Source organism: Lissotriton vulgaris, chromosome 6 (genome assembly GCF_964263255.1).
Source record: "Lissotriton vulgaris chromosome 6, aLisVul1.2, whole genome shotgun sequence".
In the NCBI taxonomy this organism is placed as follows: Eukaryota; Metazoa; Chordata; class Amphibia; order Caudata; family Salamandridae; genus Lissotriton; species Lissotriton vulgaris.
In genome coordinates, this window is record NC_141694.1 from 1,894,909,216 (window position 1) to 1,894,935,581 (window position 26,366).

General features: G+C 45.6%; 1 protein-coding gene across 1 annotated transcript in view; it reads right to left on the bottom strand.

The window, feature by feature from the left end:
• The window catches only part of LOC147709813 (NACHT, LRR and PYD domains-containing protein 3-like), a 453,703-nt gene that overhangs the window by 288,869 nt on the left and 138,468 nt on the right, over nt 1-26,366 (bottom strand). Inside the window, exon 4 of the mRNA XM_086926111.1 lies at nt 1,348-1,374. Within this exon, the coding sequence (XP_086782237.1) occupies nt 1,348-1,374 (27 nt within the window). The remainder of the gene's footprint in view (nt 1-1,347; nt 1,375-26,366) is intronic.

Below are 26,366 nucleotides of genomic sequence, written 5' to 3' on the forward strand. Positions count from 1 at the left end.
CACGCCCCAACCCAACCATAGGCACAACGAGGTTAGACAGGGTTCACACATTTGAGTATCTGGGGGTGACTATCATCCAAAACATGACCTGGGATACACATCGAATAAAGGCCAATCTTAAATTGGTGCAGTCAACGGGTGGTATTTCCAGGATAATAAATAGATCAACTTTCAAACCACTCGGTCCATTGCTCGAAATCTATAAAATGCAGGCGAGGGGGGCAGTCACACATGGCGGGGAATTGTGGGGGCATACATCCGTCTCTCAACTAACAGGAGCCTTAGGGGGATAAGAAGCAGGCCGCCCCCCACTCAAATTACTCTCATACAACAATGGCCTGCCCCAGGTAGGCTCTATGGCTACAAGGAATTTGTCTTGTGGCAGAGGAAGTGTATACCTTCTGTCCACACAATTATGCACTCCGTTGCAAATTTGAGTATGGCAATGTTGCCTATATGTGTGTGTCTAATAGCTCCACCACCCTGCTACGTATGTCCCCTGTCTTCCAAACGTGAAAAAAAGGGGGAGGGAAGGTTGACAGTGCCTCACGGAAGCAACACCAAGAGGAGGATTCTATAAGACTGGTACTCGCCTGATTCCTCACTTCTCATCATCGGCTACTGCCAACCCCAAAAGAAATGGGAGAAAAACAAAAATAAAGAAAGTGCATATAGATCAGACAGCCATCAAGTGTTGTATGTGCTAGGACCCACTGTGATATATCCGTGCCCAGAATAGTGAAAAACAAATATACCACATTAAAAAGAGTAAGGCTAACTGGCAACTCCTGACTTTATTCTGTGCTGTTAGCTCACTCTATTAAAAGTCAACCGACATGTTTCATCACTTTATCTTACGTTTCAGTGATTTCTTTAGGGTTTTTGTGGGTCAGTGTGTAGCATGCATCTTTCTGAGTCTTCCCTTATTGTACCTGTAGCGGTTGGTAAAACATAAAACACACACATTACATTTGTACATTAAAATATCTCAGCGAGTGGCACCGGGTCCGGTGCGAACTGGCAAGTGACCGTATATTGAGTGAAAAATTGTATTACCAGGTGGCCTTCTCTGGCAAGCCTACCCGGCCCCCGTGGTAGACTGCTTGACGAGTACCGTCCCCTAAATCAGTAGTGGGACGCTGTGAACCGCCAATTGGTTGGTATCTGTGGCAAAAACAAGAAGCGGGATGAGCGTTTTGGAATGCATCGCACCTCACATATGCCTGACAGTTTAAAGGCAAGTATCTTGTTGCAAGGTCCCCTCCTTCGTTCAGCCACCTGCCCCACTCACGGTTTCCAAAAAGGTTCCCCTCTAGATGTTAACGGAATGGCTAAAAGACTCCTTACCCCTTACGCGTCCAGGTGTGGTCTGCGCTCACCCCTCGTGCGCCCTAACGGTGCCGGCAGTCTTTTTTTCACGTTTGGAAGACAGGGGACATATGTAGCCATAGAGCCTACCAGGGGCAGGCCATTGTTGTATGGGGGGCATACATCCGGCCAAAACATGATGACTACAGAAAACAAGTTCATCAGGCAATTGGCAGCCCTACCCAAAGTACCCCGCTTCTACCTCTTAGATTTGACTTGGGCCTTAGATCGATTGAAGAACTGGGCCCAAAACCACTAACATTCTGGCGTCGACTCTGGACCACCCCAGAGCTCCTGATTTACAGGATGGAGCTAAAAGAGATTTTAAGCCTACCAAGTATGGCGAAAATTCCCTGGTTAAAGTACATAAAAAAGACATGTGAAAGTTTGGGGAGGCCAGAACTTGGCTGGACCCTGAAAACGCTTGCAGTAAGGTCTCACGCAAACGTTTAGCAAAGGATTATTATGATGTAAAACTAAGTACCTTACTAGGGAATATACGGTTGGGGTCTTTAACTAACTTATTTATTCAATCCAAAGACTCCTACCACTTGGAACAGGTCCTTGATGGAATCTGTCCTGTCCTGACCAGGAAATTATTCTTGCAGTGGAGGTATGGTACCCTTCCTCTTAGAGCATTCACAAGTACCTGGTCTCAGCCCTCCTCCACCAAACAATGCCCTGCATGCTCATACCGGTTGGAAAATGAATTACATGTTTTATTGTTCTGCAATGCCTACCAAAAATCTAGAAAGTACTGGCTTGTTCCTCTTCTTAAAAACCTAGCCTTTAGGCAGTGCATCCTAGCGTACAGAATACTTAAGACGGATTTATCACCTCTGATTGTATTTGCGGTAGCTAAATTCCTAACAGCGATCTGGCATAAGCGTACTCGTCATATCCTGAACTCTGATCCGGATTTGGCATAGGCACTATAAAAATCTAATGCATAGATAATCATAAATTAGAAGGGACTACAACTGATTTTACCAACTATAACAAATGTGATTTTTAAAAGTAATTAGCTGTCTGATTCTTATCTTGCACTAGCACTTTGAATCTGTAATATAAGATGACAATCGTAATGATTTTTATAATTCTTGTCTTTTGATTATGTACTATTATTGACTGTTTTTAATCCTGATATAAATCTTTTATGGTCTAAGTGACCGAAATAAAGAAAGAAATGAATGAATGATTGGCATTTAGCTCTATATATCTTTAGAAGTTCTACCGGCGGCCTCTTTCCCAATTATTTTGAAAAATTTACGAGGGCCTTAGTGGCTTCCATAAGATGGAATTTTCTGAACTCGGTTGCAGATTTCCAGTTAAGTTCATGGTTGATAATAATTCCCAATATGGGTATTGTGCTGTGGTTGCCAGTTTCTCTTTGTTCAGGTATATATCCTTTGTCCTTTTTGTCCCTGGTCCTGCTGTCATAACAAAGGTTTTTTTGATGTTTATATGTAGATCCAGCTTCCCCATGAATTGGGAATATCTATTTAACGCCTTCTGGAGTTCTAGGGGGGTGTGGGCCAGTATCACTGCGTCGTCCGCATAGAGTAGAGCTGGAATCGGACATTTTTTTATTAATGGAAGATCCCCCTTCAACATGGCCATCTCCAGACCGTTGGTGTAAAGCGTGAAGAGGAATGGAGCTAGGACACAACCTTGTCGGACTCCTCGCTCCACTCTGAACAGCGCGGATAACTCGCCCTTTACCCCGAACTTCACCCTAGCTGAGGCTTTGGAATATAATTCGCGCAAAAAATTTACCAATGGTAGATCAACCCCCATATCTAGTAGCACGGACCAAAGTTTAGCATGGCAAATGCAGTCGAAAGCTGCGGACAGATCAACGTATACCATGTACATACTGCCCGCCTTCGCACATACGTACTTGCCTAATAGCATTGTCAGGTTTAGGGCCTGTTCAACTGTCCCTAGGCCCTCACGAAACCCGAATTGGAGGTCCGAGAGGATCCCACTATCATCCGGCCACTGCTGGAGATGCTCAAGGATAACTCTGCCCGCCACTTTGCCCAAGGAGTCCAGCAGTGAGATCGGGCGGTACCAGGATACCTCCTGACGGTCCCCCTTTTTAAAAATAGGGACCATAATTGATTTGCACCAAGAATCCAGTAGACCCACCTCGCACGCTGCCTTAAGAACCCTAGTCAGAATTAGGGCCCAAAAGTCTAAATTTGATATAAATAGATCTATTGGAACCCCATCAGGGCCAGGGGCCTTGTCGTTTTTGCTGGCTTTTAATGCCTGGAGTACCTCATTAATAGTAATTTCTAATGTAATTGGATAGGAAGGCCCGGTTAGTGCAGTAATGGTATCTCATTGCCCACCCGTGTTAGCAGGACCTTTCTCAAAGATCCTTGAAATGTGCGCCACCCATACCGATTCGTCAATAGCCACGTCAATGGCAGGTGAATCTTTGTGATCAAGAATGAATGGGGATTTGATCACAGCCCAAAAGACTGAACTATTTTTTATCGATGCAACTTTTATGTAATTGGTCCCATGAAGCCTGTTTTAATTCAGATTTCCTGTCCTTTAACGCTATGTTATGCTCCCTTCTAAGACTTGCTATTTCTTGTGCCACCCTATTAGTTTTTTGTAAAGCTATTTTTAATTTGGAATGTGCTGCTGTGCATCTGTGATTGACCACCCTGCTTTTTTCGATTGGGTGTTTTCTAACTTTACAAAAAGTGCCTCATTTATTGCTTTTAGAACCACCCTAAAATTGCTTAATACCTCCTCATCTAATGTTGACAGATCTAAACATTTAACAATTGAGAGGTAGGCTGTCTTTATGACTCTCCTTGTGATTTCTGGAGGATCGACTTTCTCCCATTTTATGGAGAATCTGTTTGGTCTGTCCAGATGTAGGGTGTTTTGACTCAATGCACTGGCTATGCTTTGCGTACTATGCTGATAAAGTGGTCGAAATTTTAAGCTAAGAGCACAGTGATCGCTTACTGTATTAATCAGTGTTGCAAAATTAGTGGCAGGATTACCCAAGGTGTTTGATATCAGAATAAAGTCTATGGTGGTCTGCCTTCCCCTCCTGAGAAATGTTGGATCCAGCAACTGACTTGTGGCGTTCTTTTCGTTGGTGATTACGAGATCCAGATCGGAAAGAATTTCCTTTAGGCAGTTTCCAATACTTGAGTGGGAAAAATTAACTATAGGTTCTTCATTTTCATCTGTTATCCCGCACAGATTCAGGTTACTGTGTTGGCATGGGTGCTGATTGAAATCACCGCCCAAAATGATGGTAGCTCCTTCACCAAACCCCCTTGTCAAGGGAGATCATTTGAGGCGCAATCTACGCAAAACTTTCAACAGTTCTCCATCTGGTAAGTTGTTGTAAAAATTTACCAAGAGAACGGTATCCTCTCTGTTGAAACGAAGACTAAGTAACTGAAAATTCACTTCCAGTTCTACAGGGGTTATTTCCACCCCCCCTATTGAATTCGAGATGAATATACTTAAGCCGCCTTTTGCTCTACCAGATGCTCTACCAGCTCTACCAGATGCTACAGGTAATGCAGGGGAGAAATCGGTTTTGTAGCCTACCAGATGGATTTCAGTGGTGGACCAAGTCTCCTGGAGACAAATTATACTGTAATTCTGAATAAAATTCAAACCAGTGCCATTTTCTACCTTGGGACGAAGTCCGGCTATATTCCAGAAAAGAAATGGTATAAGAGGACCTCCTTTAGCAGGGATATTATCCGGTAGCGTAGTTGCCTGTTCTACCAGTGGATCATCGATCGTTCCAGATACCACATCCTTTCCAGAAGGAAGAGTGGATGGGACGCTTGCTAAGGAACTGGTGTTTTTGCTGCCTACTACAGAGTTAGCTATCACCTTTTCTGTACAATTTAATTCCACTGGTGATATGTCGGCAAACATTGATTTAGACTGACTGCCTTCCAGATCAACAGTTGGAATTTCTGGAATTAACGGTTGTTTAAATTCATGACTGTCCCCGAAAGCCTGGTTGGGGAGTCAATCAACTCCTTCCAACCCAGAGAGCGTAGAGAAGTGGTTAAAAGTGGGGACGTTGAAACCGGAGCGTTCTGCGCTACACCCATGTAGGGCGAGGGATCTTGGAGGATATGCCAACAATGACTGAGGGTAGAAATAGCTTAAATCGCGTGTCGAGATTTCTTCCCCACCTCTCTCAGTGTACCAGTCACCAATATGTCTTATTACTCTTCGGTCCCTAAAATAATGATAATAACGTCCCCCCTTATATCCTTTGGTCTATGACCCACCTATCCAAGTCTTCTTACATGGAGGATTTCGCCATTGATGTTGGGAGGTAATGGCCTGTTGTTACTCAACCAGTATATCACTTTATTCTTGAGCTCTTGTGGCCCTCGGTTTTTCCAACCGCTAATTCCGGAACCCCGGTCAGTACCACGACATAGGGTGCGGCCTCAGTTGGCAGGTCTATTTTTTCCTGGTTTTCTCTTCGGTGCTTAACAGGGGAGGTGACCTGTTTACAGTCGTTAGAGAATGGCCCAGTTTTTTGACCTGCCCTTCCACTCTTTTTCCCCTAGGAGTAGTAGGGCCTTTATCTGTTGAACAGGGGGCCGATATGATCTGGTCTTGTGCAGGTGATGAGTCCTTGCTATGTAATTTCTCAACTGATATCAGCCCTGATGAAATATTACACAAGGATTGTTTTTGTCTACACATTGTCAATTCCCTAATTAAATCTGTGTGCTTTATCGTTTCCTTTTCTATAGACCCCAATTGTTCAGCCATTCTTTTACCTCTCTCTACTAGTGGCAGTATTAATGATTTGACCAACTGCTCCATGCTCCCCATTAGGTCTTTAATGGAAACGGAGGATGGGAGATGATGGTCTGGCGTGATCTTACTTGCAGTTGTTCTTGAGTTCCTTAAAGGGCTTTGGAATAATTTGGGTATTTTTGCAGTTCTACCACTGTTACTGATCCCCCCGCGCTTTCTTTTTTTTGTGGTGGACCCTGGACCTGTTGTTTTGGTGTGAGTTTTATCTCTCGGGGTGTGCCTAGGGAAAATTGTGAATGTTTGTTCCTCAGATGGAATTTCTAGCGGTGGTTCTACTTTTGAATCGTATTTATTTGATTCAGTTGAGACTGTTTGATCTTGTAACTGTAGGGGATCACTAATGTCTCCAATTTGGTCTTTTTCCAAAACCGTGGACTGGTGGAGTAGTTGGATAGTGCCCAAAGATGAGCGTTTATTATACAGAAGTTCCGAGGATAGGCGCCGTTCCGTGATAGCTATTTCAAGTTCTAGCACCGAAGCCGCCCTAGTAATAAAACTATCCAATGTACCCCTGACAGAACCTCCCAGCAAAGATTGCCTGCCTTTACTGTTACTTGAACTCATGCTTCCTTTGCTTATGTTAAGAGGCCAAAGTAAAAAAAACAAATTTAAGCAGAGGAGTAGGAAATCTTAGGTAAATGACGCAGCAATGAATAAATGATTTTGACACTATATGATCACACTATAGTGAAATATTGTTAATCCAATAGCAGGAAGTTCTTAATTAATGGCAATGATCTTACTGTGAATGTCCCAGAACTGATCTTAGAGGGGTGGCCCGCCCACACGCGTCCCGCGACGCGGGGGGAGCGCCGGTGTTTTGTGCGCCTCCGCATGCGGAAGTGCGCGTGTCGGTGGGCGTGTCAGTCTCACCAGGAATTGTGGGGGCTGTAGTCCTCCCGCTCTGAGGCCGCTGTATGGTGTAGTAAGCGGCGGCGGGGAGGACCAACTGCGGTAATTCCACTGGGCAGCAGGGAAGCGGTAAAGCAGGGTGAGCAGCCAGGCAACAAACAAAGAGTCTCCCGCTCCGTTGAGGGAGCACCGGTGTTTTGTGCGCCTCCGGGCGCGGAAGTGCGCGTGTCAGTGGGCGTGCCTGGTTCGCCAGGAATTGTGGGGGCTGTAGTCCTCCCGCTCTGCGGCCGCTGTATGGTGTGGTAAGCGGCGGCGGGGAGGACCAACTGCGGTAATTCCACTGGGCAGCAGGGAAGCGGTAAAGCAGGGTGAGCAGCTAGGCACCAAACAAAGAGTCTCCTGCTCCGTCGAGGGAGCGCCAGTGTTTTGTGCACCTCCGGGCGCGGAAGTGCGCGTGTCGGTGGGCGTGTCAGTCTTGCCAGGAATTGTGGGGGCTGTAGTCCTCCCGCTCTGCGGCCGCTGTATGGTGTGGTAAGCGGCGGCAGGGGAGGACCAACTGCGGTAATTCCACTGGGCAGCAGTGAAGCGGTAAAGCAGGGTGAGCAGCCAGGCAACAAACAAAGAGTCTCCCGCTCCGTCGAGTGAGCGCCAGTGTTTTGTGCGCCTCCGGGCGCGGAAGTGCGCGTGTCGGTGGGCGTGTCATTCTCGCCAGGAATTGTGGTGGCTGTAGTCCTCCCGCTCTGTGGCCGCTGTATGGTGTGGTAAACGGCAGCGGGGAGGACCAACTGCGGTAATTCCACTGAGGAGCAGGGAAGCGGTAAAGCAGGGTGAGCAGCCAGGCAACAAACAAAGAGTCTCCAGCATTAGAATGAAGGAAAAACAAAACGAATACAAAGAATGGTATAATAAGTAGTGGAATACCATGGAGCATAATTTTAAGATAGGTGAATGGGTGAGAATTTAGAAACCTGGTTTTATTGGTAAGGGTATGAGTAGATTTGCTACACCAATTAAGATCACCAAAGTTTTTAAAAATTCTATCATAACTCAAGATAGAAAATTGTGGAATGTCAGACGGCTCTCTAATTGTCCTGAGAATTTTAGGAATATGAATGTTCCTCTGAATGTCTACAATGCTGACTTGGATTGTAATATGGGTATTTATAATGGGTCACATGGTTGTCAACACAATGGTCATGATTCTGTATTTTCACATAATTATTCTGTTGCTAATAGTGTTAAAGACTCTACACGCTCAAGAATGTTACCGGACAAAAATTTGAACTTTGTTAGATAGATGGTTATATTCCTTTTTGTTTTATTTTATATATTTTTTTATATATATAAGGGAGATATGTTATATTTCATTTTGTGTGTATAAAGATACCTTGTTATCATTTGTTGTACATTCCAGGTCCATTGGAATCTGGAGCTGAAATTTTAGACATCTGGACAGCAGTTGCACTTGGCTCTTTTGCTGGTATGACTGCTTCCAGTTGCTGTGCTGTATTTACAATAAATCTTTTTAATCACAGCTGGATTATATTGGATTCTTTCTCTCTGTTCCTGATCTGTCCCGATGTTCCATGGGAAAGAGAGTTTTTTCTGTTAAAGTTGAACACTGCTGGTGATGGAAAATAAAGAATGTAGAGCATAATCCTCACCTCCGGTTCTGCCAAAGAATTGATGTTGACTTTTCCTGACTGACACATAAACTGAGGTACCGGGTTTTTAGGGACCCGGCGGTGCCAGGGGAACACCCGCAGACCTCTTGAGTTCTTCCTGTTTTGGACCACAGAAACACAGAGTCTTCTAGGTGATGTCAAGGATCGGGTTTATTGGCTGCAACCAGTAACAGGTGTCCTAGAAGTACAACAGCGTGGAGCGCTTGTATGTTCATTTTGACTATGTAAGGGCAACCACAAAATGGATGCCGCTCACAAAATGGAACCAGAGGGTCCAAGACGAAAACTGCGATTTAAAGGTGATTTCGTCACTTGGTCATGACGCAAATGCACAGGTATAACGTCTCAATCATTACCGGTCTGCCGATACCAAATTCGACATGGTACGATGATATTTTCTGACACAAGTGTAGAGCTTCGGTACCATACAACAGCAGGGTCCAGAATTTTCAGTACCACAGCCCCTCCTTTTGCCCTTATATAGGCAATAACCTATGCTCATGCTAGTCTGAGTCCAGGTCTGTGTGCATAAAGTCATTGAGATGCTGCTGTAGCATCATTCTGTTACTTAGTTCATCTCTTGATACAGGCTTCCTTACACATGATGTAGCACAGAGGCCACATATTGCAGGAGCGCACTGTACACACAAGAAAAACACAAACAGAATGGCTAAGACCATCCTGATGAATATCAGAGCTTTCCATCCCCAGGCAGATATCAGTTTCCAGAACCACCCCGTTAAGGACCAGTCTCCTTTGACCACGTGAATCGATTCAGAGACCTTATGCAGTTTGGAGATGGCCTGGTATACTGTCGGGCGTTATCGGGGATGAAAATACAGCAACTGGATTGGATCACTTTACATACCCCACCACGGTCTGCAAGTATGACATCTAGGGCAACCCTGTTCTGAAGAGTCATAAGGCGGTCCGACTGGAGCTCCGCAGTCAAGTTACTAAGGGCACCAGCCGTTTCGATCACAGCCGATTCAACTACCCTCGTTAATTGACAAATGTTCCTGCTGTTTACCATGGGCCCCCAAAACGGCAGAAAACCTTTTGCGAAATCTCCAAACTCCTGTTCCGCAGTGTCGTCTTGACTCACAACACCCCTAACTGTCCTTGTCCGATGGTAATCTGCCTCGGCCGTGTAGGTGGGTGGCAGCAGAAACAAGATGAAACATGTGCCCGAAAAGTCAGGAGGCAACCATGTATATGCTCTATCATGGCAGGCGAAGGAGGTACCCTTAGCTGCTAAGAATGAAGGGGAGGTCTGAGATGGGAGAACGTAAGTCTCAGTACAGACACTCTTCCCTAGCTGAGCTCTGGGATTTTTGCCATTTCCCTGCAGGCATAGGTGACCTTGGTGGGGTACTATCCAGATTGGGGAGGATTTCTTTGCTCGCTGGCTCTCACTCAAGGAAATTCCATATTTCGTGATATTCCATCTACTATAAGGCATCAATTCATCCCTGGGAATCGTTCTATATGTGTCGATGTCTCTACTCATATTTCTGATTCCGGCCACTAATGCCTTGTTGCTCGAATTTCTTCCTGGGGAATATGGTTCGAGGGCAAACAGGAACATCGTTTGAAATGCACACAATAAACCACAGTAGCTAAACGGCAGGACGAAATATGGGATACCCTTATCTGTTGTGTGTGGCATAAGTCCACAGACCCAACAATTTGTTGTGTTCATTACAACCTGGTGCTGGTGTAGGAGCTGGATGAATGAGTTATTTAGGAATTCTAATCTTCTGGCAGACTCGTGTTCAGGCAGAGGGTGAAAAGAGTGTGGGGAAACAGTAGGAGGAGGTGTGAGCTGTGTGGTGTGTGTAAATGGAACTCGAAAGGTGAACAAAGCATAGCCAATCAAAAACATCATTATGCTCCACAACAGGAAAATGCTGATTATTAAAAATCGTGTTTTCGCCATCACAGTGCATACTCTCGTTTCAAAGTTCGGATATCTGGCAGGTCTCTCCATCTTGGGAAACTCCATCCTCTAAGTTGCTGCCCGCGGCGGGAGATTGATTCTGCTAAGGAGTGCTTCTGTCAGTTTAGGGCAACTTCCTTAGACCAACCAGAACTGTCGACCTAACCGTCTCCAGCTGCACTCCAAAGACTGTGGCAACCGCGGCCTTAGCAGCAGAACCGGATGGCGGTTCGAAAATCAAAAAATGAGCAAGTTTCCTGGATGAGAGAGCTGCACAATAAAAAGAAAAATATGTTTATTTGTCCATAGTCATAGGTCTTGGCCTCAAGTTATAACGGTTTCGACCAGGTGCTGTGTGGTCCAGAAACAGGAGTTCAGGTTCAGTAGTGTCCAATCGTATTGACGGAGGCACAGTGTCTTGTAAAATATTGTTGTTTTCTTTTTCAGAAGTAGTTTCTTTCAAACGTGCATCACTGAAGGGTAAGAAGCGAGGCACAGTCTAAGCCTCAGAGTCAGAAATTCCCTCCTGGACCCATCGGTCATAAGGCAAAGGTAACGGGACCCTCTTGCAATGGGTCCCGTGGATCCAGTTTTTCTTTCCTTCCACTCGAACTGACGATCTGGTGGATAGGAGAACTAGGTGAGGGCCGGTCCATCGGGGCTGGTCATTCCTCGTTCGCTGGAAGTTTTTCACGAGGACATATGTTCCAGGATCGATAGGGTGTCCTGGAGCTTCAGAGGCCTGGGGTAGATTGTCGTAGACCTGTTGGTGTAAAACACGCAATTTAGCCGTCAATTCATACAGATAGTCAAGCAGTACAGGATGGTCTATCTCACTGAACCTGGTGGGCCTTGGCACTCCCCATATGTTGGCCGGGCGGCTGAACACAATTTCATGGGGACTAAGTCCCAATCTAGAGTGAGCAGTCATTCTTGTGGATAGGAGTGCCAAGGGCAGAACGTCAGGCCATTTAAGACCTGTGCTTGCTTGAATCTTGGCCAGTTTCAACTTTAACGTGCCGTTGTAGCACTCTACTAGTCCAGCTGATTGGGGGTGATTTGCAGCTTGGAGCTTCTGGTGTATGCCTAGCCCCTCACACATTTTCTTCATCACTCGTCCCACGAATTTACTCCCATTATCACTCCAGACCATTCTAAGCATTCCAAATCTAGGGAAGAATTATTTGACAAGGGCTTTAGCTGTGGACAAGGCAGTATTGTCATTAAGGGGATATGCCTCGACCCACCTGGAAAAGGCACAAACAACAACGAGTACGTATTTCAGATTGCTGCACCTTTCCATGTGGATGAACTCTAGCTGCAAAACCTCAAATGGATACGTTGGAGGCGCAAAATGACCAGCTGGCGTTGGAGTTCCCTTACCAGGGTTGTACTTCAGGCACACCATACAGTTCTTGACCACATTCTCTGCACATTTAGGAATTCCACTATTCTGCCATACTGGAGCCAACAACTCACAGATTCCTTTCACACTGATGTGAGCCATCCCATGAGCCATTGTCACCACAGCAAGCACATATGCATCTGGTAACAGCCATCTCTGATGCTCTGACAATTAAATCCAACAACCATTCACATCCATTCTGCCTGTACTTTCTCTCCACATGTTCAACTCTCTCTCTGTAGCCTCAGATTGAATCGATTTCACACTTTCAATGGTGTCTTCACACATCCCTCTATCCAGAACCCATCTCGCCGGACCCGCAACATACATTCGACTCATCACATTCCTTGCAGTTTCATTTGCGACTTCATCCGCAAACGCGTTTCCACGACCAACATCATCTGTCACCTTTTTATGTGCACTGCATTTCACAATCGCAACTTGTAGTGGCAAGGTCAGTGACTCGAGAAGCTCATTTACTAACTGACCATGCTGGATCTTCGTACCGTGCGAAGTCAGGAACCCACGTTCACGCTACAATCGCCCAAAACTGTGAGCCACGCCAAAGGCGTATTGGCTGTCCGTGTACACATTCACTCGCTTTCCTTTTGCCAACACACACGCTCTTGTAAGTGCAATCACCTCTGCTGCTTGCACAGAATTGTGTGGGATATGTGCAGCTTCAACAATCGTGTGCAATGGCGTCACAGCATATGTTGCAGTTGTATCACCATTCGGCAACTTGAAACATGAACCATCAACCCATAAGGTATCATTACATTCAGGGAGAGGAGTGTTCTGTAAATCTACTCTTTCTTCTTCTGTTCTAAAACAGCAGTCATGTTGTTCGACCTCATCTGTCTCTACAGGAATGGGCAATAACGTGGCTGGGTTGAGTGTGTCACACCTTTTAATGTGTATGTGACTCGCTAGCAGTGTCAGCTCATAACTTGACAATCGAGCACTAGTTAAATGCTGTGTCCTGGTTCTGTTCAGCAAAATGTCTACTGCATGTGGGACCATGACAATGAGTGTATTATTCATTACCAGCCCAGCAGACTGTCGAATACAGACAGCTGCTGCCGCAGTGGCCCTCAAGCAACTTGGCAATGCCTTAGCCACCGGATCTAGAGTCGCCGAAAAAGTACGCGCATGGACGCTGTTTGTCCCCAAAAGGCTGTGTCAGGACTGATAATGCACAACCTTCCATCTCGTGGACATATAATGTAAAAGGCTTACTGTAGTCGGGGTTACCCAACACAGGAGCCGAACACATTGCTGTGCGTAATTCAGAAAAACTTTTCTGACATTCTACAGACCAAGGCACAGGATTGGGTGTATCTTTACATGTTAATGCCACCAATGGTTTGGCCAGTAAAGAAAAATTTGGAATCCACTGTCTACAGTACGATGTAATACCCAAGAAAGCACGCACTTCTCTCTGTGTTTTTGGCACACTTAATTTTGCTATTGCCTGGATTCTTTCTGGGGTCAGTTTCCTTCCCTCCTTCGATAAGATGTGACCTAAGTAGGTCACTTCTTGTCGACAATATTGTAATTTAGACAGGGACACTTTGTGATGCTGATCACACAAATGACGCAACAATGACAACGTGGCTTCTTTACAAATTTCCTCAGAATCTGCAGCAATAAGCAAGTCATCAACATACTGAATGAGTGTAGCGCCTTCAGGTAAAACAATCGTATCAAGCTGTATTTTTAGAGTTTGACTGAATATCGATGGGCTCTCACAGTAGCTCTGAGGAGCGCGTTTGAAGCGGAAGCTTCGGCCTCCTAAATTGAAGCCAAAAATACCTCTACTCTCCTCGGCAATCGGGATGCTGAAGAAAGCGTTCTTCAAGTCAATCACCGAGAACCAGGTGGCTGACGCTGGAACCATGGTCAATAAGGCAGTGATATCAGGAACAACTGGAAACTGTGGTACAACAATCTTATTCACTTCTCTAATATCAATCATAAATCTATAGACAGGTAGTTGGGAAGGATCAGCACGCTTCAAAACCAGCAGAACAGGACTATTACAGATGTTGCCTCTTGTCTCCTCAATCACATCTTTCTCAATCAAATCGTAGATGATAGCTAACAATGCCTTTTCACCTTCACTAGAGATCTTGTATTGGGGAATACGTGGCAACCTAACATTGGCTTTCAATGTTATAACATATGGCGCTATTTCCAAGAGACCCACATCATTGGATCCAGTAGCCCAAAGTGTAGCTGGGATCGAAGACAATTATGTTGGAATCTTTTCTCTTGACAAGTACATTGGAGAACTCACTTTCTTACCTAGGGTAAGTTGTACTCCCGAAGGAGAGCAGTACAGAGTCGCATACAATCTTTTAACAGGTCCAATCCCAACAAGTTTTCACCACAACCTGTTGTTAGAATAAGGGGTGCTTCGAATTCACAAGGACCAACAGACAGGGACATAGGACATGAAATCGGGTTCCTAACCGGGGCGCCAGAAAAACCTACAGAAACATTCATTTCGCCAGACAAAGGTGCGCCAGGGAGTTTCGAGTGCATCATAGAACTCTTTGTAGCACCAGTATCCAACAGAAAAGGTTCTGAGACACCTGATGTAATCACGTCAACGTAAGGTCCATTCTGATCTACTGGAACTGAAACAACTCCCTCTCTTTGTCCATGGCTGTCCTAGCAATCATTACCCTCATTCTCATTCTCTGCATAGTAGTCATCAGCATAGTACTGAGCTGTCCTGGAAGACGCATTATTATGTTGGTCAAAGCTGTTCATAGAATTCTGAGGCGGAAAGGGACGAGCGTTCTGGGAGAAATTTCCACGGCCCCTACCTCTAGGAGCTTGTTGAACACCTCGACCTCTCGCACCAGAAACACCATTCATGCGCTGTAACAAAACTGGACAATTACTCTTGAAATTACTCTGTTCTTTGCAGTACGCACACTGATTCGGACCATACGGTAAACGCTGTTGAGAAGGCTCGTTTCTTTGCGAGTTCCTCGAATACTGCTGGGGTTGCTGATAATCGTGCTGACTAGCAGTACGAGGCGGATAAGCCTGCTGGAAAAGGACTTTAGTTTTCAATTCTTTAGTCTTTTTATCTGCCTTCTCTAGCTCATCTTTTCGTCTATTTTCATAGTACTGGGCTGTAGCTAAGATCTGAGCTGACGTTGAAACAGCCCAAGCACTCTCAGAATCCTTCAACTTATTATATAATTCAGGAAGTAAATTATGTACAAACTTGTCAACAAACAATCTCTGGCCACCCTCCGTGGACATATCCTGACCACTATGATCGGCGAAAGTCTCCTCGAACCGCGTAAAGAAGTCAGACACAGTCTCATCCTTCTTCTGTTTGCATGCCGACAACTTGTCCCAATTCACACGCAATTCGGGAATTAGAAGCTTCATATATGCAATAATCCTACCAGGAAGTTCTGCTACCAAAGGCTCAGGTTTAGCACCACCAACTTGTCTAGAGTCAGCTGCGGTAATATTAACCCAGGTGTTGCCTAACTCTTGATCATGATCTGCATGACGAATCTTTCCCCATAAAGGCTGTGGAACAACATTCCCAAACAACATGTCTACATCAGCTAAATTCATTATGCAGGAGCTTGCAGTCTGTGTCAATTCCTTATAATACCCTGCAGGATTTTTGCGAGGATCAGGCAATGTCTGTTTAAGAGCCAGGGAACATGTACCCACACAAGCTGAAAATGCGGAGGAATGGCTGGATTAGCGTTTTCGTCATCTTCCGCCCAAACTGGAGGAACCTCTCTCATGGGGTACTGTCGCGCCTTTTTCCTACCAGGTGCCTCATATTGAGAAGTAGCCCCTCTACTCCGATACGACAACAATATCTCAATTGCTCTTTCAACATCGGGACCCACAATCATACCTTCTGAAAAATTGAACCGCACGCAACACAACTCGGGTGGATGGCTTTCTAGATCGTTTCCCTCCAAATCCTCCCAGAGGAAAATACACATCTGCTCAAAAACGTATCTCTGTTTCGGTGCTTCCCACTGTCGGAAGACTTCCATGACAGACTGCACATCATACTTTGCAGTGTCGAGAACCCATTTACGTACTAAGCGATCCAGTATTTCTCTCTCTCGACGGTCGGGCAGTTGACTTCGCAACTGTCTTCGTTCTGTACTAGGGGTCGTATTAGGCGACCCAAAGAAAGGTGAGAAAAGACCAGTAACAGTGTCGGTCACTCTCTGTCGAACAGTAGGAGTGGCTGACGGAAGGACAGGAGAAGAGACAGGGTGAGGTGATGCACAAGTGGAGACAGACACAGAAGGTGCACCAGGGTAAACAATCGGAGCAGTAGGCAAAGTGGTAGAAAAATCAAAAGGAGTAGGTAGCAAAGGTGGCGGCCCTTGAGAGGGCTGCGCCGGAGGAGTAGAAACCAGCTGAAGAGGAGCTGGTGTTTGTGGAAGACCGGGCGTTCGTGCTGCGGGGCGTGGTATAACAAAGCGTTGCGGGGGTGCAGTAGCATTTGGTGCCTAGGGGGGTGGCAAACTCAATAGATGAGACATTAAAGAGTCTTGATCGACTTTTTCTTTCAACTCTTGTCCTTTACGTGGCAAGACTGGGTAGCACTTATCTACCGCTAACTTCTTACTTCTAAGCATTTGTTCACTCTCTTGCTCTTCCTCATTATCCCTAAATGCAACGGTAGCTTGTACCATTGACATACCTCGTTTATTCTTCTTTGCTAATTTCATTTCTTTCTGTTTGGCTTCTTTTCGCCATAGGCGAAAGGAGTCAAACATCGCCGGCCGGGCTTTCTTCTTAAAAAGTTTCACCTCTAAATTATCCAGTATTTCTGTGTCAAAGCTACCATATTGTGGCCATTTTAAAACACCATCTTTCCTGGTATATTTGATCCATACTTCATTATATGTGATAGGGCCTACGCCGTGCTTCACGTAAAGCTCATATGTTGGAGTTCCAATCGGAGGAACCGGACACGAGTTCTCCAATCGGGAATCCCTACTAAAACCAAGACAAAACAAATTTCCAAGTCTGCTAAGACCAGGCATCTTCGCTCTCTAGTCTAGCTTCAAACTTCAAAGGATTATCGATTATGATATTTCTCGTGAATACACGAGTCGTTCGGCTTTGGCGCTTGCAAGTACCAAATCAAAGCTATCCCAAAGGATATAAAACTAAGAACCAAACTAAGGACTGGGAGACGCTCCACTTATACTTAACTGAAGTATCGATGACGTCACTAGAAGATTCGTCTATCATTTCGCTCTACCAAGCATCGATGGGTCCAAAACAGGGCGATAGTCAGGGCAGCAGTCCTTCGTAGCCGTCGGGACGTGGGGAACCTCGCAGCAAAGACCTTCGGAACCACGTCGACATACAGGGGTCGCTGAAGTGGCTGGCCGTCCTCTGGAATTTTCACACGAAGCTCCTCACGAACATCTAGCTTGGACCGACACCGCTTGATACCGCCCCGAGTTGGGCGCCAACTGAGGTACCCGGTTTTTAGGGACCCGGCGGTGCCAGGGGAACACCCGCAGGCTTTTGAGTTCTGCCTGTTTTGGACCACAGAAACACAGAGTCTTCTAGGTGATGTCAAGGATCGGGTTTATTGGCTGCAACCAGTAACAGGTGTCCTAGAAGTACAAAAGCGTGGAGCGCTTGTATGTTCTCAGGAGACTGCTCGTTTTTACAGAACCAGCCTTCACTTTTTATACACAAATATAAGCTTCAGGCAAGAATTCTTTCTTTTACAGTCCGACCATATACATATTTTCAATACAAAGAAAAAGCAGAGTCATGATGGCAAGCCCATACTTTAGTTTGTCCAGTTCGTGATATATTACCCAGCAAGGCCCAGAACTTCCATCAGATATCGATGAACCCCCAATAAAATCGGGCACCTCCTCCTTGTAAAACTAGTCATAAAGAAGAAACAGGGACAGGTGTGTGTGAGATTAGCGTAGCTTGTATGCGATGAACAGTTTATGACATGTTGTGCCTTGATGCTAATCTCGCTCGGCCATTGGGATGAGAACTGCCCGAACAGGTTCGGCTTGAGGCAGTGGAGCCAGCTCGCCCAGGTCACAGAGGAGTCAGCAAAGGTGTACGTGTCCTTTCAGATGGGATTCGGCTTTGGTCATTTTGACTATGTAAGGGCAACCACAAAATGGATGCCGCTCACAAAATGGAACCAGAGGGTCCAAGACGAAAACTGCGATTTAAAGGTGATTTCGTCACTTGGTCATGACGCAAATGCACAGGTATAACGTCTCGATCATTACCGGTCTGCCGATACCAAATTCGACATGGTACGATGATATTTTCTGACACGAGTGTAGAGCTTCGGTACCATACAACAGCAGGGTCCAGAATTTTCAGTACCACAGCCCCTCCTTTTGCCCTTATATAGGCAATAACCTATGCTCATGCTAGTCTGAGTCCAGGTCTGTGTGTATAAAGTCATTGAGATGCTGCTGTAGCATCATTCTGTTACTTAGTTCATCTCTTGATACAAGCTTCCTTACACATGATGTAGCACAGAGGCCACATATTGCAGGAGCGCACTGTACACACAAGAAAAACACAAACAGAATGGCTAAGACCATCCAGATGAATATCAGAGCTTTCCATCCCCAGGCAGATATCAGTTTCCAGAACCACCCCGTTAAGGACCAGTCTCCTTTGACCACGTGAATCGATTCAGAGACCTTATGCAGTTTGCAGATGGCCTGGTATACTGTCGGGCGTTATCGGGGATGAAAATACAGCAACTGGATTGGATCACTTTACATACCCCACCACGGTCTGCAAGTATTACATCTAGGGCAACCCTGTTCTGAAGAGTCATAAAGCGGTCCGACTGGAGCTCCGCAGTCAAGTTACTAAGGGCACCAGCCGTTTCGATCACAGCCGATTCAACTACCCTCGTTAATTGGCGAATGTTCCTGCTGTTCACCATGGGCCCCCAAAACGGCAGAAAACCTTTTGCGAAATCTCCAAACTCCTGTTCCGCAGTGTCGTCTTGACTCACAACACCCCTAACTGTCTTTGTCTGATGGTAATCTGCCTCGGCCGTGTAGGTGGGTGGCAGCAGAAACGAGATGAAACATGCGCCCGAAAAGTCAGGAGGCAACCATGTGTATGCTCTATCATGGCAGGCGAAGGAGGTACCCTTAGCTGCTAAGAATGAAGGGGAGGTCTGAGATGGGAGAACGTAAGTCTCAGTACAGACACTCTTCCCTAGCTGAGCTCTGGGGTTTTTGCCATTCCCCTGCAGGCATAGGTGACCTTGGTGGGGTACTATCCAGATTGGGGAGGATTTCTTTGCTCGCTGGCTCTCACTCAAGGAAATTCCATATTTCGTGATATTCCATCTACTATAAGGCGTCAATTCATCCCTGGAATCGTTCTATATGTGTCGATGTCTCTACTCATATTTCTGATTCCGGCCAGTAATGTCTTGTTGCTCGAATTTCTTCCTGGGGAATATGGTTCGAGGGCAAACAGGAACATCGTTTGAAATGCACACAATGAACCACAGTAGCTAAACGGCAGGACGAAATAAGGGATACCCTTATCTGTTGTGTGTGGCATAAGTCCACAGACCCAACAATTTGTTGTGTTCATTACAACCTGGTGCTGGTGTAGGAGCTGGATGAATGAGTTATTTAGGAATTCTAATCTTCTGGCAGACTCGTGTTCAGGCAGAGGGTGAAAAGAGTGCGGGGAAACAGTAGGAGGAGGTGTGGGCTGTGTGGTGTGTGTAAATGGAACTCGAAAGGTGAACAAAGCATAGCCAATCAAAAACATCATTATGCTACACAACAGGAAAATGCAGATTATTAAAAATCGTGTTTTCGCCATCACAGTGCATACTCTCGTTTCAAAGTTTGGAGATCTGGCAGGTCTCTTCATCTTGGGAAACTCCATCCTCTAAGTTGCTGCCCGCGGCGGGAGATTGATTCTGCTAAGGAGTGCTTCTGTCAGTTTAGGGCAACTCCCTTAGACCAACCAGAACTGTCGACCTAACCGTCTCCAGCTGCACTCCAAAGACTGTGACAACCGCGGCCTTAGCAGCAGAACCGGATGGCGGTTCGAAAATCAAAAAATGAGCAAGTTTCCTGGATGAGAGAGCTGCACAATAAAAAGAAAAATTATGTTTATTTGTCCATAGTCATAGGTCTTGGCCTCAAGTTATAACGGTTTCGACCAGGTGCTGTGTGGTCCAGAAACAGGAGTTCAGGCTCAGTAGTGTCCAATCGTATTGACGGAGGCACAGTCTCTTGTAAAATGTTGTCGTTTTCTTTTTCAGAAGTAGTTTCTTTCAAACGTGCATCACTGAAGGGTAAGAAGCGAGGCACAGTCTAAGCCTCAGAGTCAGAAATTCCCTCCTGGACCCATCGGTCATAAGGGAAAGGTAACGGGACCGTCTTGCAATGGGTCCCGTGGTTCCAGTTTTTCTTTCCTTCCACTCGAACTGACGATCTGGTGGATAGGAGAACTAGGTGAGGGCCGGTCCATCGGGGCTGGTCATTCCTTGTTCGCTGGAAGTTTTTCACGAGGACATATGTTCCAGGATCGATAGGGTATCCTGGAGCTTCAGAGGCCTGGGGTAGATTGTCATAGACCTGTTGGTGTAAAACACGCAATTTAGCCGTCAATTCATACAGATAGTCAAGCAGTACAGGATGCTCTATCTCACTGAACCTGGTGGGCCTTGGCACTCCCCATATGTTGGCCAGGCGGCCGAACACAATTTCATGGGGACTAATTCCCAATCTAGAGTGAGCAGTCATTCTTGTGGATAGGAGTGCCAAGGGCAGAGCGTCAGGCCATTTAAGACCTGTGCTTGCTTGAATCTTGGCCAGTTTCAACTTTAACGTGCTGTTGTAGCACTCTACTAGTCCATCTGATTGGGGGTGATTTGCAGCTTGGAGCTTCTGGTGTATGCCTAGCCCCTCACACACTTTCTTCATCACTCGTCCCACGAATTCACTCCCATTATCACTCCAGACCATTCTAAGCATTCCAAATCTAGGGAAGAATTCTTTGACAAGGGCTTTAGATGTGGACAAGGCAGTATTGTCCTTAAGGGCATACGCTTCGACCCACCTGGAAAAGGCACAAACAACAACGAGTACGTATTTCAGATTGTTGCACCTTTCCATGTGGATGAAATCTAGCTGCAAAACCTCAAACGGATACGTTGGAGGCGCAAAATGACCAGCTGGCGTTGGAGTTCCCTTACCAGGGTTGTACTTCAGACACACCATACAGTTCTTGACCACATTCTCTGCACATTTAGGAATTCCACTATTCTGCCATACTGGAGCCAACAACTTACAGATTCCTTTCACACTGATGTGAGCCATCCCATGAGCCATTGTCACCACAGCAAGCACATATGCATCTGGTAACAGCCATCTCTGATGCTCTGACAATTAAATCCAACAACCATTCGCATCCATTCTGCCTGTACTTTCTCTCCACATGTTCAACTCTCTCTCTGTAGCCTCAGATTTAATCGATATCACACTTTCAATGGTGTCTTCACACATCCCTCTATCTGGAACCCATCTCGCCGGACCCGCAACATACATTCGACTCATCACATTCCTTGCAGTTTCATTCGCGACTTCATCCGCAAACGCGTTTCCATGACCAACATCATCTGTCACCTTTTTGTGTGCACTGCATTTCACAATCGCAACTTGTAGTGGCAAGGTCAGTGACTCGAGAAGCTCATTTACTAACTGACCATGCTGGATCTTCGTACCGTGCGAAGTCAGGAACCCACGTTCACGCCACAATCGCCCAAAACTGTGAGCCACGCCAAAGGCGTATTGGCTGTCCGTGTACACATTCACTCGCTTTCCTTTTGCCAACACACACGCTCTTGTAAGTGCAATCAACTCTGCTGCTTGCGCAGAATTGTGTGGGATACGTGCAGCTTCAACAATCGTGTGCAATGTCGTCACAGCATATGCTGCAGTTGTATCACCATTCGGCAACTTGAAACATGAACCATCAACCCATAAGGTATCATTACATTCAGGGAGAGGAGTGTTCTGTAAATCTACTCTTCCTTTTGTCTCTTCTTCTGTTCTAAAACAGCAGTCATGTTGTTCGACCTCATCTGTCTCTACAGGAATGGGCAATAACGTGGCTGGGTTTAGTGTGTCACACCTTTTAATGTGTATGTGACTCGCTAGCAGTGTCAGCTCATAACTTGACAATCAAGAACTAGTTAAATGCTGTGTCCTGGTTCTGTTCAGCAAAATGTCTACTGCATGTGGGACCATGACAATGAGTGTATTATTTATTACCAGCCCAGCAGACTGTCGAATACAGACAGCTGCTGCCGCAGTGGCCCTCAAGCAACTTGGCAATGCCTTAGCCACCGGATCTAGAGTCGCCGAAAAGTACGCGCATGGACGCTGTTTGTCCCCAAAAAGCTGTGTCAGGACTGATAATGCACAACCTTCCATCTCGTGGACATATAATGTAAAAGGCTTACTGTAGTCGGGGTTACCCAACACAGGAGCCGAACACAATGCTGCGCGTAATTCAGAAAAACTTTTCTGACATTCTACAGACCAAGGCACAGGATTGGGTGTATCTTTACATGTTAATGCCACCAATGGTTTGGCCAGTAAAGAAAAATTTGGAATCCACTCTCTACAGTACGATGTAATACCCAAGAAAGCACGCGCTTCTCTCTGTGTTTTTGGCACACTTAATTTTGCTATTGCCTGAATTCTTTCTGGGGTCAGTTTCCTTCCCTCCTTCGATAAGATGTGACCTAAGTAGGTCACTTCTTGTCGACAATATTGTAATTTAGACAGGGACACTTTGTGATGCAGATCACACAAATGACGCAACAATGACAACGTGGCTTCTTTACAAATTTCCTCAGAATCTGCAACAATAAGCAAGTCATCAACATACTGAATGAGTGTAGCGCTTTCAGGTAAAACAATCGTATCAAGCTGTATTTTTAGAGTTTGACTGAATATCGATGGGCTCTCACAGTAGCCCTGAGGAGCGCGTTTGAAGCGGAAGCTTCGGCCTCCTAAATTGAAGCCAAAAATATCTCTACTCTCCTCGGCAATCGGGATGCTGAAGAAAGCGTTCTTCAAGTCAATCACCGAGAACCAGGTGGCTGACGCTGGAACCATGGTCAATAAGGCAGTGATATCAGGAACAACTGGAAACTGTGGTACAACAATCTTATTCACTTCTCTAATATCAATCACGAATCTATAGACAGGTAGTTGGGAAGGATCAGTACGCTTCAAAAACGGCAGAACAGGACTATTACAGATGTTGCCTCTTGTCTCCTCAATCACATCTTTCTCAATCAAATCGTAGATGATAGCTAACAATGCCTTTTCACCTTTACTAGAGATCTTGTATTGGGGAATACGTGGCAACCTAACATTGGCTTTCAATGTTATAACATATGGCGCTATTTCCAAGAGACCCACATCATTGGATCCAGTAGCCCAAAGTGTAGCTGGGATCGAAGACAATTCTGTTGGAATCTTTTCTCTTGACAAGTACATTGGAGAACTCACTTTCTTACCTAGGGCAAGTTGTACTCCCGAAGGAGAGCAGTACAGAGTCGCATACAATCTTTTTAACAGGTCCAATCCCAACAAGTTTTCACCACAACCTGTTGTTAGAATAAGGGGTGCTTCGAATTCACAAGGACCAACAGACAGGGACATAGGACATGAAATCGGGTTCCTAACCGGAGCGCCAGAAAAACCTACAGAAACATTCATTTCGCCAGACAAAGGTGCGCCAGGGAGTTTCGAGTGCATCATAGAACTCTTTGTACCACCAGTATCCAACAGAAAAGGTTCTGAGACACCTGATGTAATCACCTCAACGTAAGGTCCATTCTGATCTACTGGAACTGAAACAACTCCCTCTCTTTGTCCATGGCTGTCCTAGCAATCATTACCCTCATTCTCATTCTCTGAATAGTAGTCATCAGCATAGTACTGAGCTGTCCTAGAAGACGCAATATTCTGTTGGTCAAAGCTGTTCATAGAATTCTGAGGCGGAAAGGGACGAGCGTTCTGGGAGAAATTTCCACGGCCCCTACCTCTAGGAGCTTGTTGAACACCTCGACCTCTCGCACCAGAAACACCATTCATGCGCTGTAACAAAACTGGACAATTACTCTTGAAATTACCCTGTTCTTTGCAGTACGCACACTGATTCGGACCATACGGGAAACGCTGTTGAGAAGGCTCGTTTCTTTGCGAGTTCCTCGAATACTGCTGGGGTTGCTGATAATCGTGCTGACTAGCAGTACGAGGCGGATAAGCCTGCTGGAGAAGGACTTTAGTTTTCAATTCTTTAGTCTTTTTATCTGCCTTCTCTAGCTCATCTTTTCGTCTATTTTCATAGTACTGGGCTGTAGCTAAGATCTGAGCTGACGTTAAAACAGCCCAAGCACTCTCAGAATCCTTCAACTTATTACATAATTCAGGAAGTAAATTATGTAGAAACTTGTCAACAAACAATCTCTGGCCACCCTCCGTGGACATATCCTGACCACTATGATCGGCGAAAGTCTCCTCGAACCGCGTAAAGAAGTCAGACACAGTCTCATCCTTCTTCTGTTTGCATGCCGACAACTTGTCCCGATTCACACGCAATTCGGGCATTAGAGTCTTCATATATGCAATAATCCTACCAGGAAGTTCTGCTACCAAAGGCTCAGGTTTAACGCCACCAACTTGTCTAGAGTCAGCTGCGGTAATATTAACCAAGGTGTCGCCTAACTCTTGATCATGATCTGCATGACGAATCTTTCCCCATAAAGGCTGTGGAACAACATTCCCAAGCAACATGTCTACATCAGCTAAATTCATGATGCAGGAGCTTGCAGTCTGTGTCAATTCCTTATAATACCCTGCAGGATTTTTGCGAGGATCAGGCAATGTCTGTTTAAGAGCCAGGGAACATGTACCCACACACGCTGAAAATGCGGCGGAATGGCTGGATTAGCATTTTCGTCACCTTCCCTCCAAACTGGAGGAACCTCTCTCATGGGGTACTGTCGCACCTTTTTCCTACCAAGTGCCTCATATTGAGAAGTCGCCCCTCTACTCCGATACGACAACAATATCTCAATTGCTCTTTCGACATTGGGACCCACAATCATACTGTGGTGATGTGCATTGCGCAACTTGGAACTGTTCTATGTCATCGTGAATGTTCCTTGTACAGTGTTCTAGTTGGGGCAGTTATTTCCTTGCCATCGACCTGCCTGCTGGGACGGCTCTCCCTTCACCTTGCAATAAACTACGATTGAAGAGTACCTTTCCTGTGTCCCATCTACATTATTTCACTGGCGACAGAGGACGGGATCCACCCCTCGACGATTAGAACTGTTCATTTTTTTTTTGCCGTTTTTTTTTCTTTATCGACAACATCAAACTGTGAGTACATTTACAAAGTTATTTAACTGGGATTGACCAGGGAGAGCCGTACCCACTTTTAGACCTACGATTACAGGGTCCAACTTAAAAAAAAAAAGAGCTAACGAAGGGAAAACCTGAGGAAACCCATCTGTTTCCTACACAAAAAAACCTTCTTGAGTAAACGACTTGCCGAAGATTTTCCTCGCTCTTACAAACACTTAACAAGCAGCAATTCCATCGCGTTGGGAACACTAAAAGAGCTGTTTTCCTCACCGCGTTTCACGAAGCTCACAGGACCCTCCACTCAGGCTGCAGTCACTACTATGATGACGTGGTTGAGCCTGACATGAGTTACATCACCTTCTGATGCGTGTGGTCGACCTATCACAAACACGCTTAGACGTTTAGAAAACATTCAATGGTTTCAGATCACCATAGCAACTGAATTTACATACCGACTGAAACCAGCGCGAAGACATTGCTTGTATTACGTTATGAAAAGCTTCAAGCTCTCATTCTTTTTACACAGCGCTACACATGTGATTGATTTACCTCATCTGGACATCGAACATCTGTGCCTTATAACAAAATAAATAAACTCCGAGATCAAATCGCTCACCCTGTCATGTAACGCTGCGCTGACACACACAGCTTCTACACGTGTTTGTCAAGCATTTCACAGCGTTTGAAATGCAGAGTTCGTCTGTTTGAACAAATTCTCACGCTGCCTCGGAATTCAAAGCGAAAGACAGGATTTTCCATCTCATACTGCCATCTAGTGACAGAAACTGGAACTAAACCAGAATTGGACAATATTTTTTTTTCTTTCT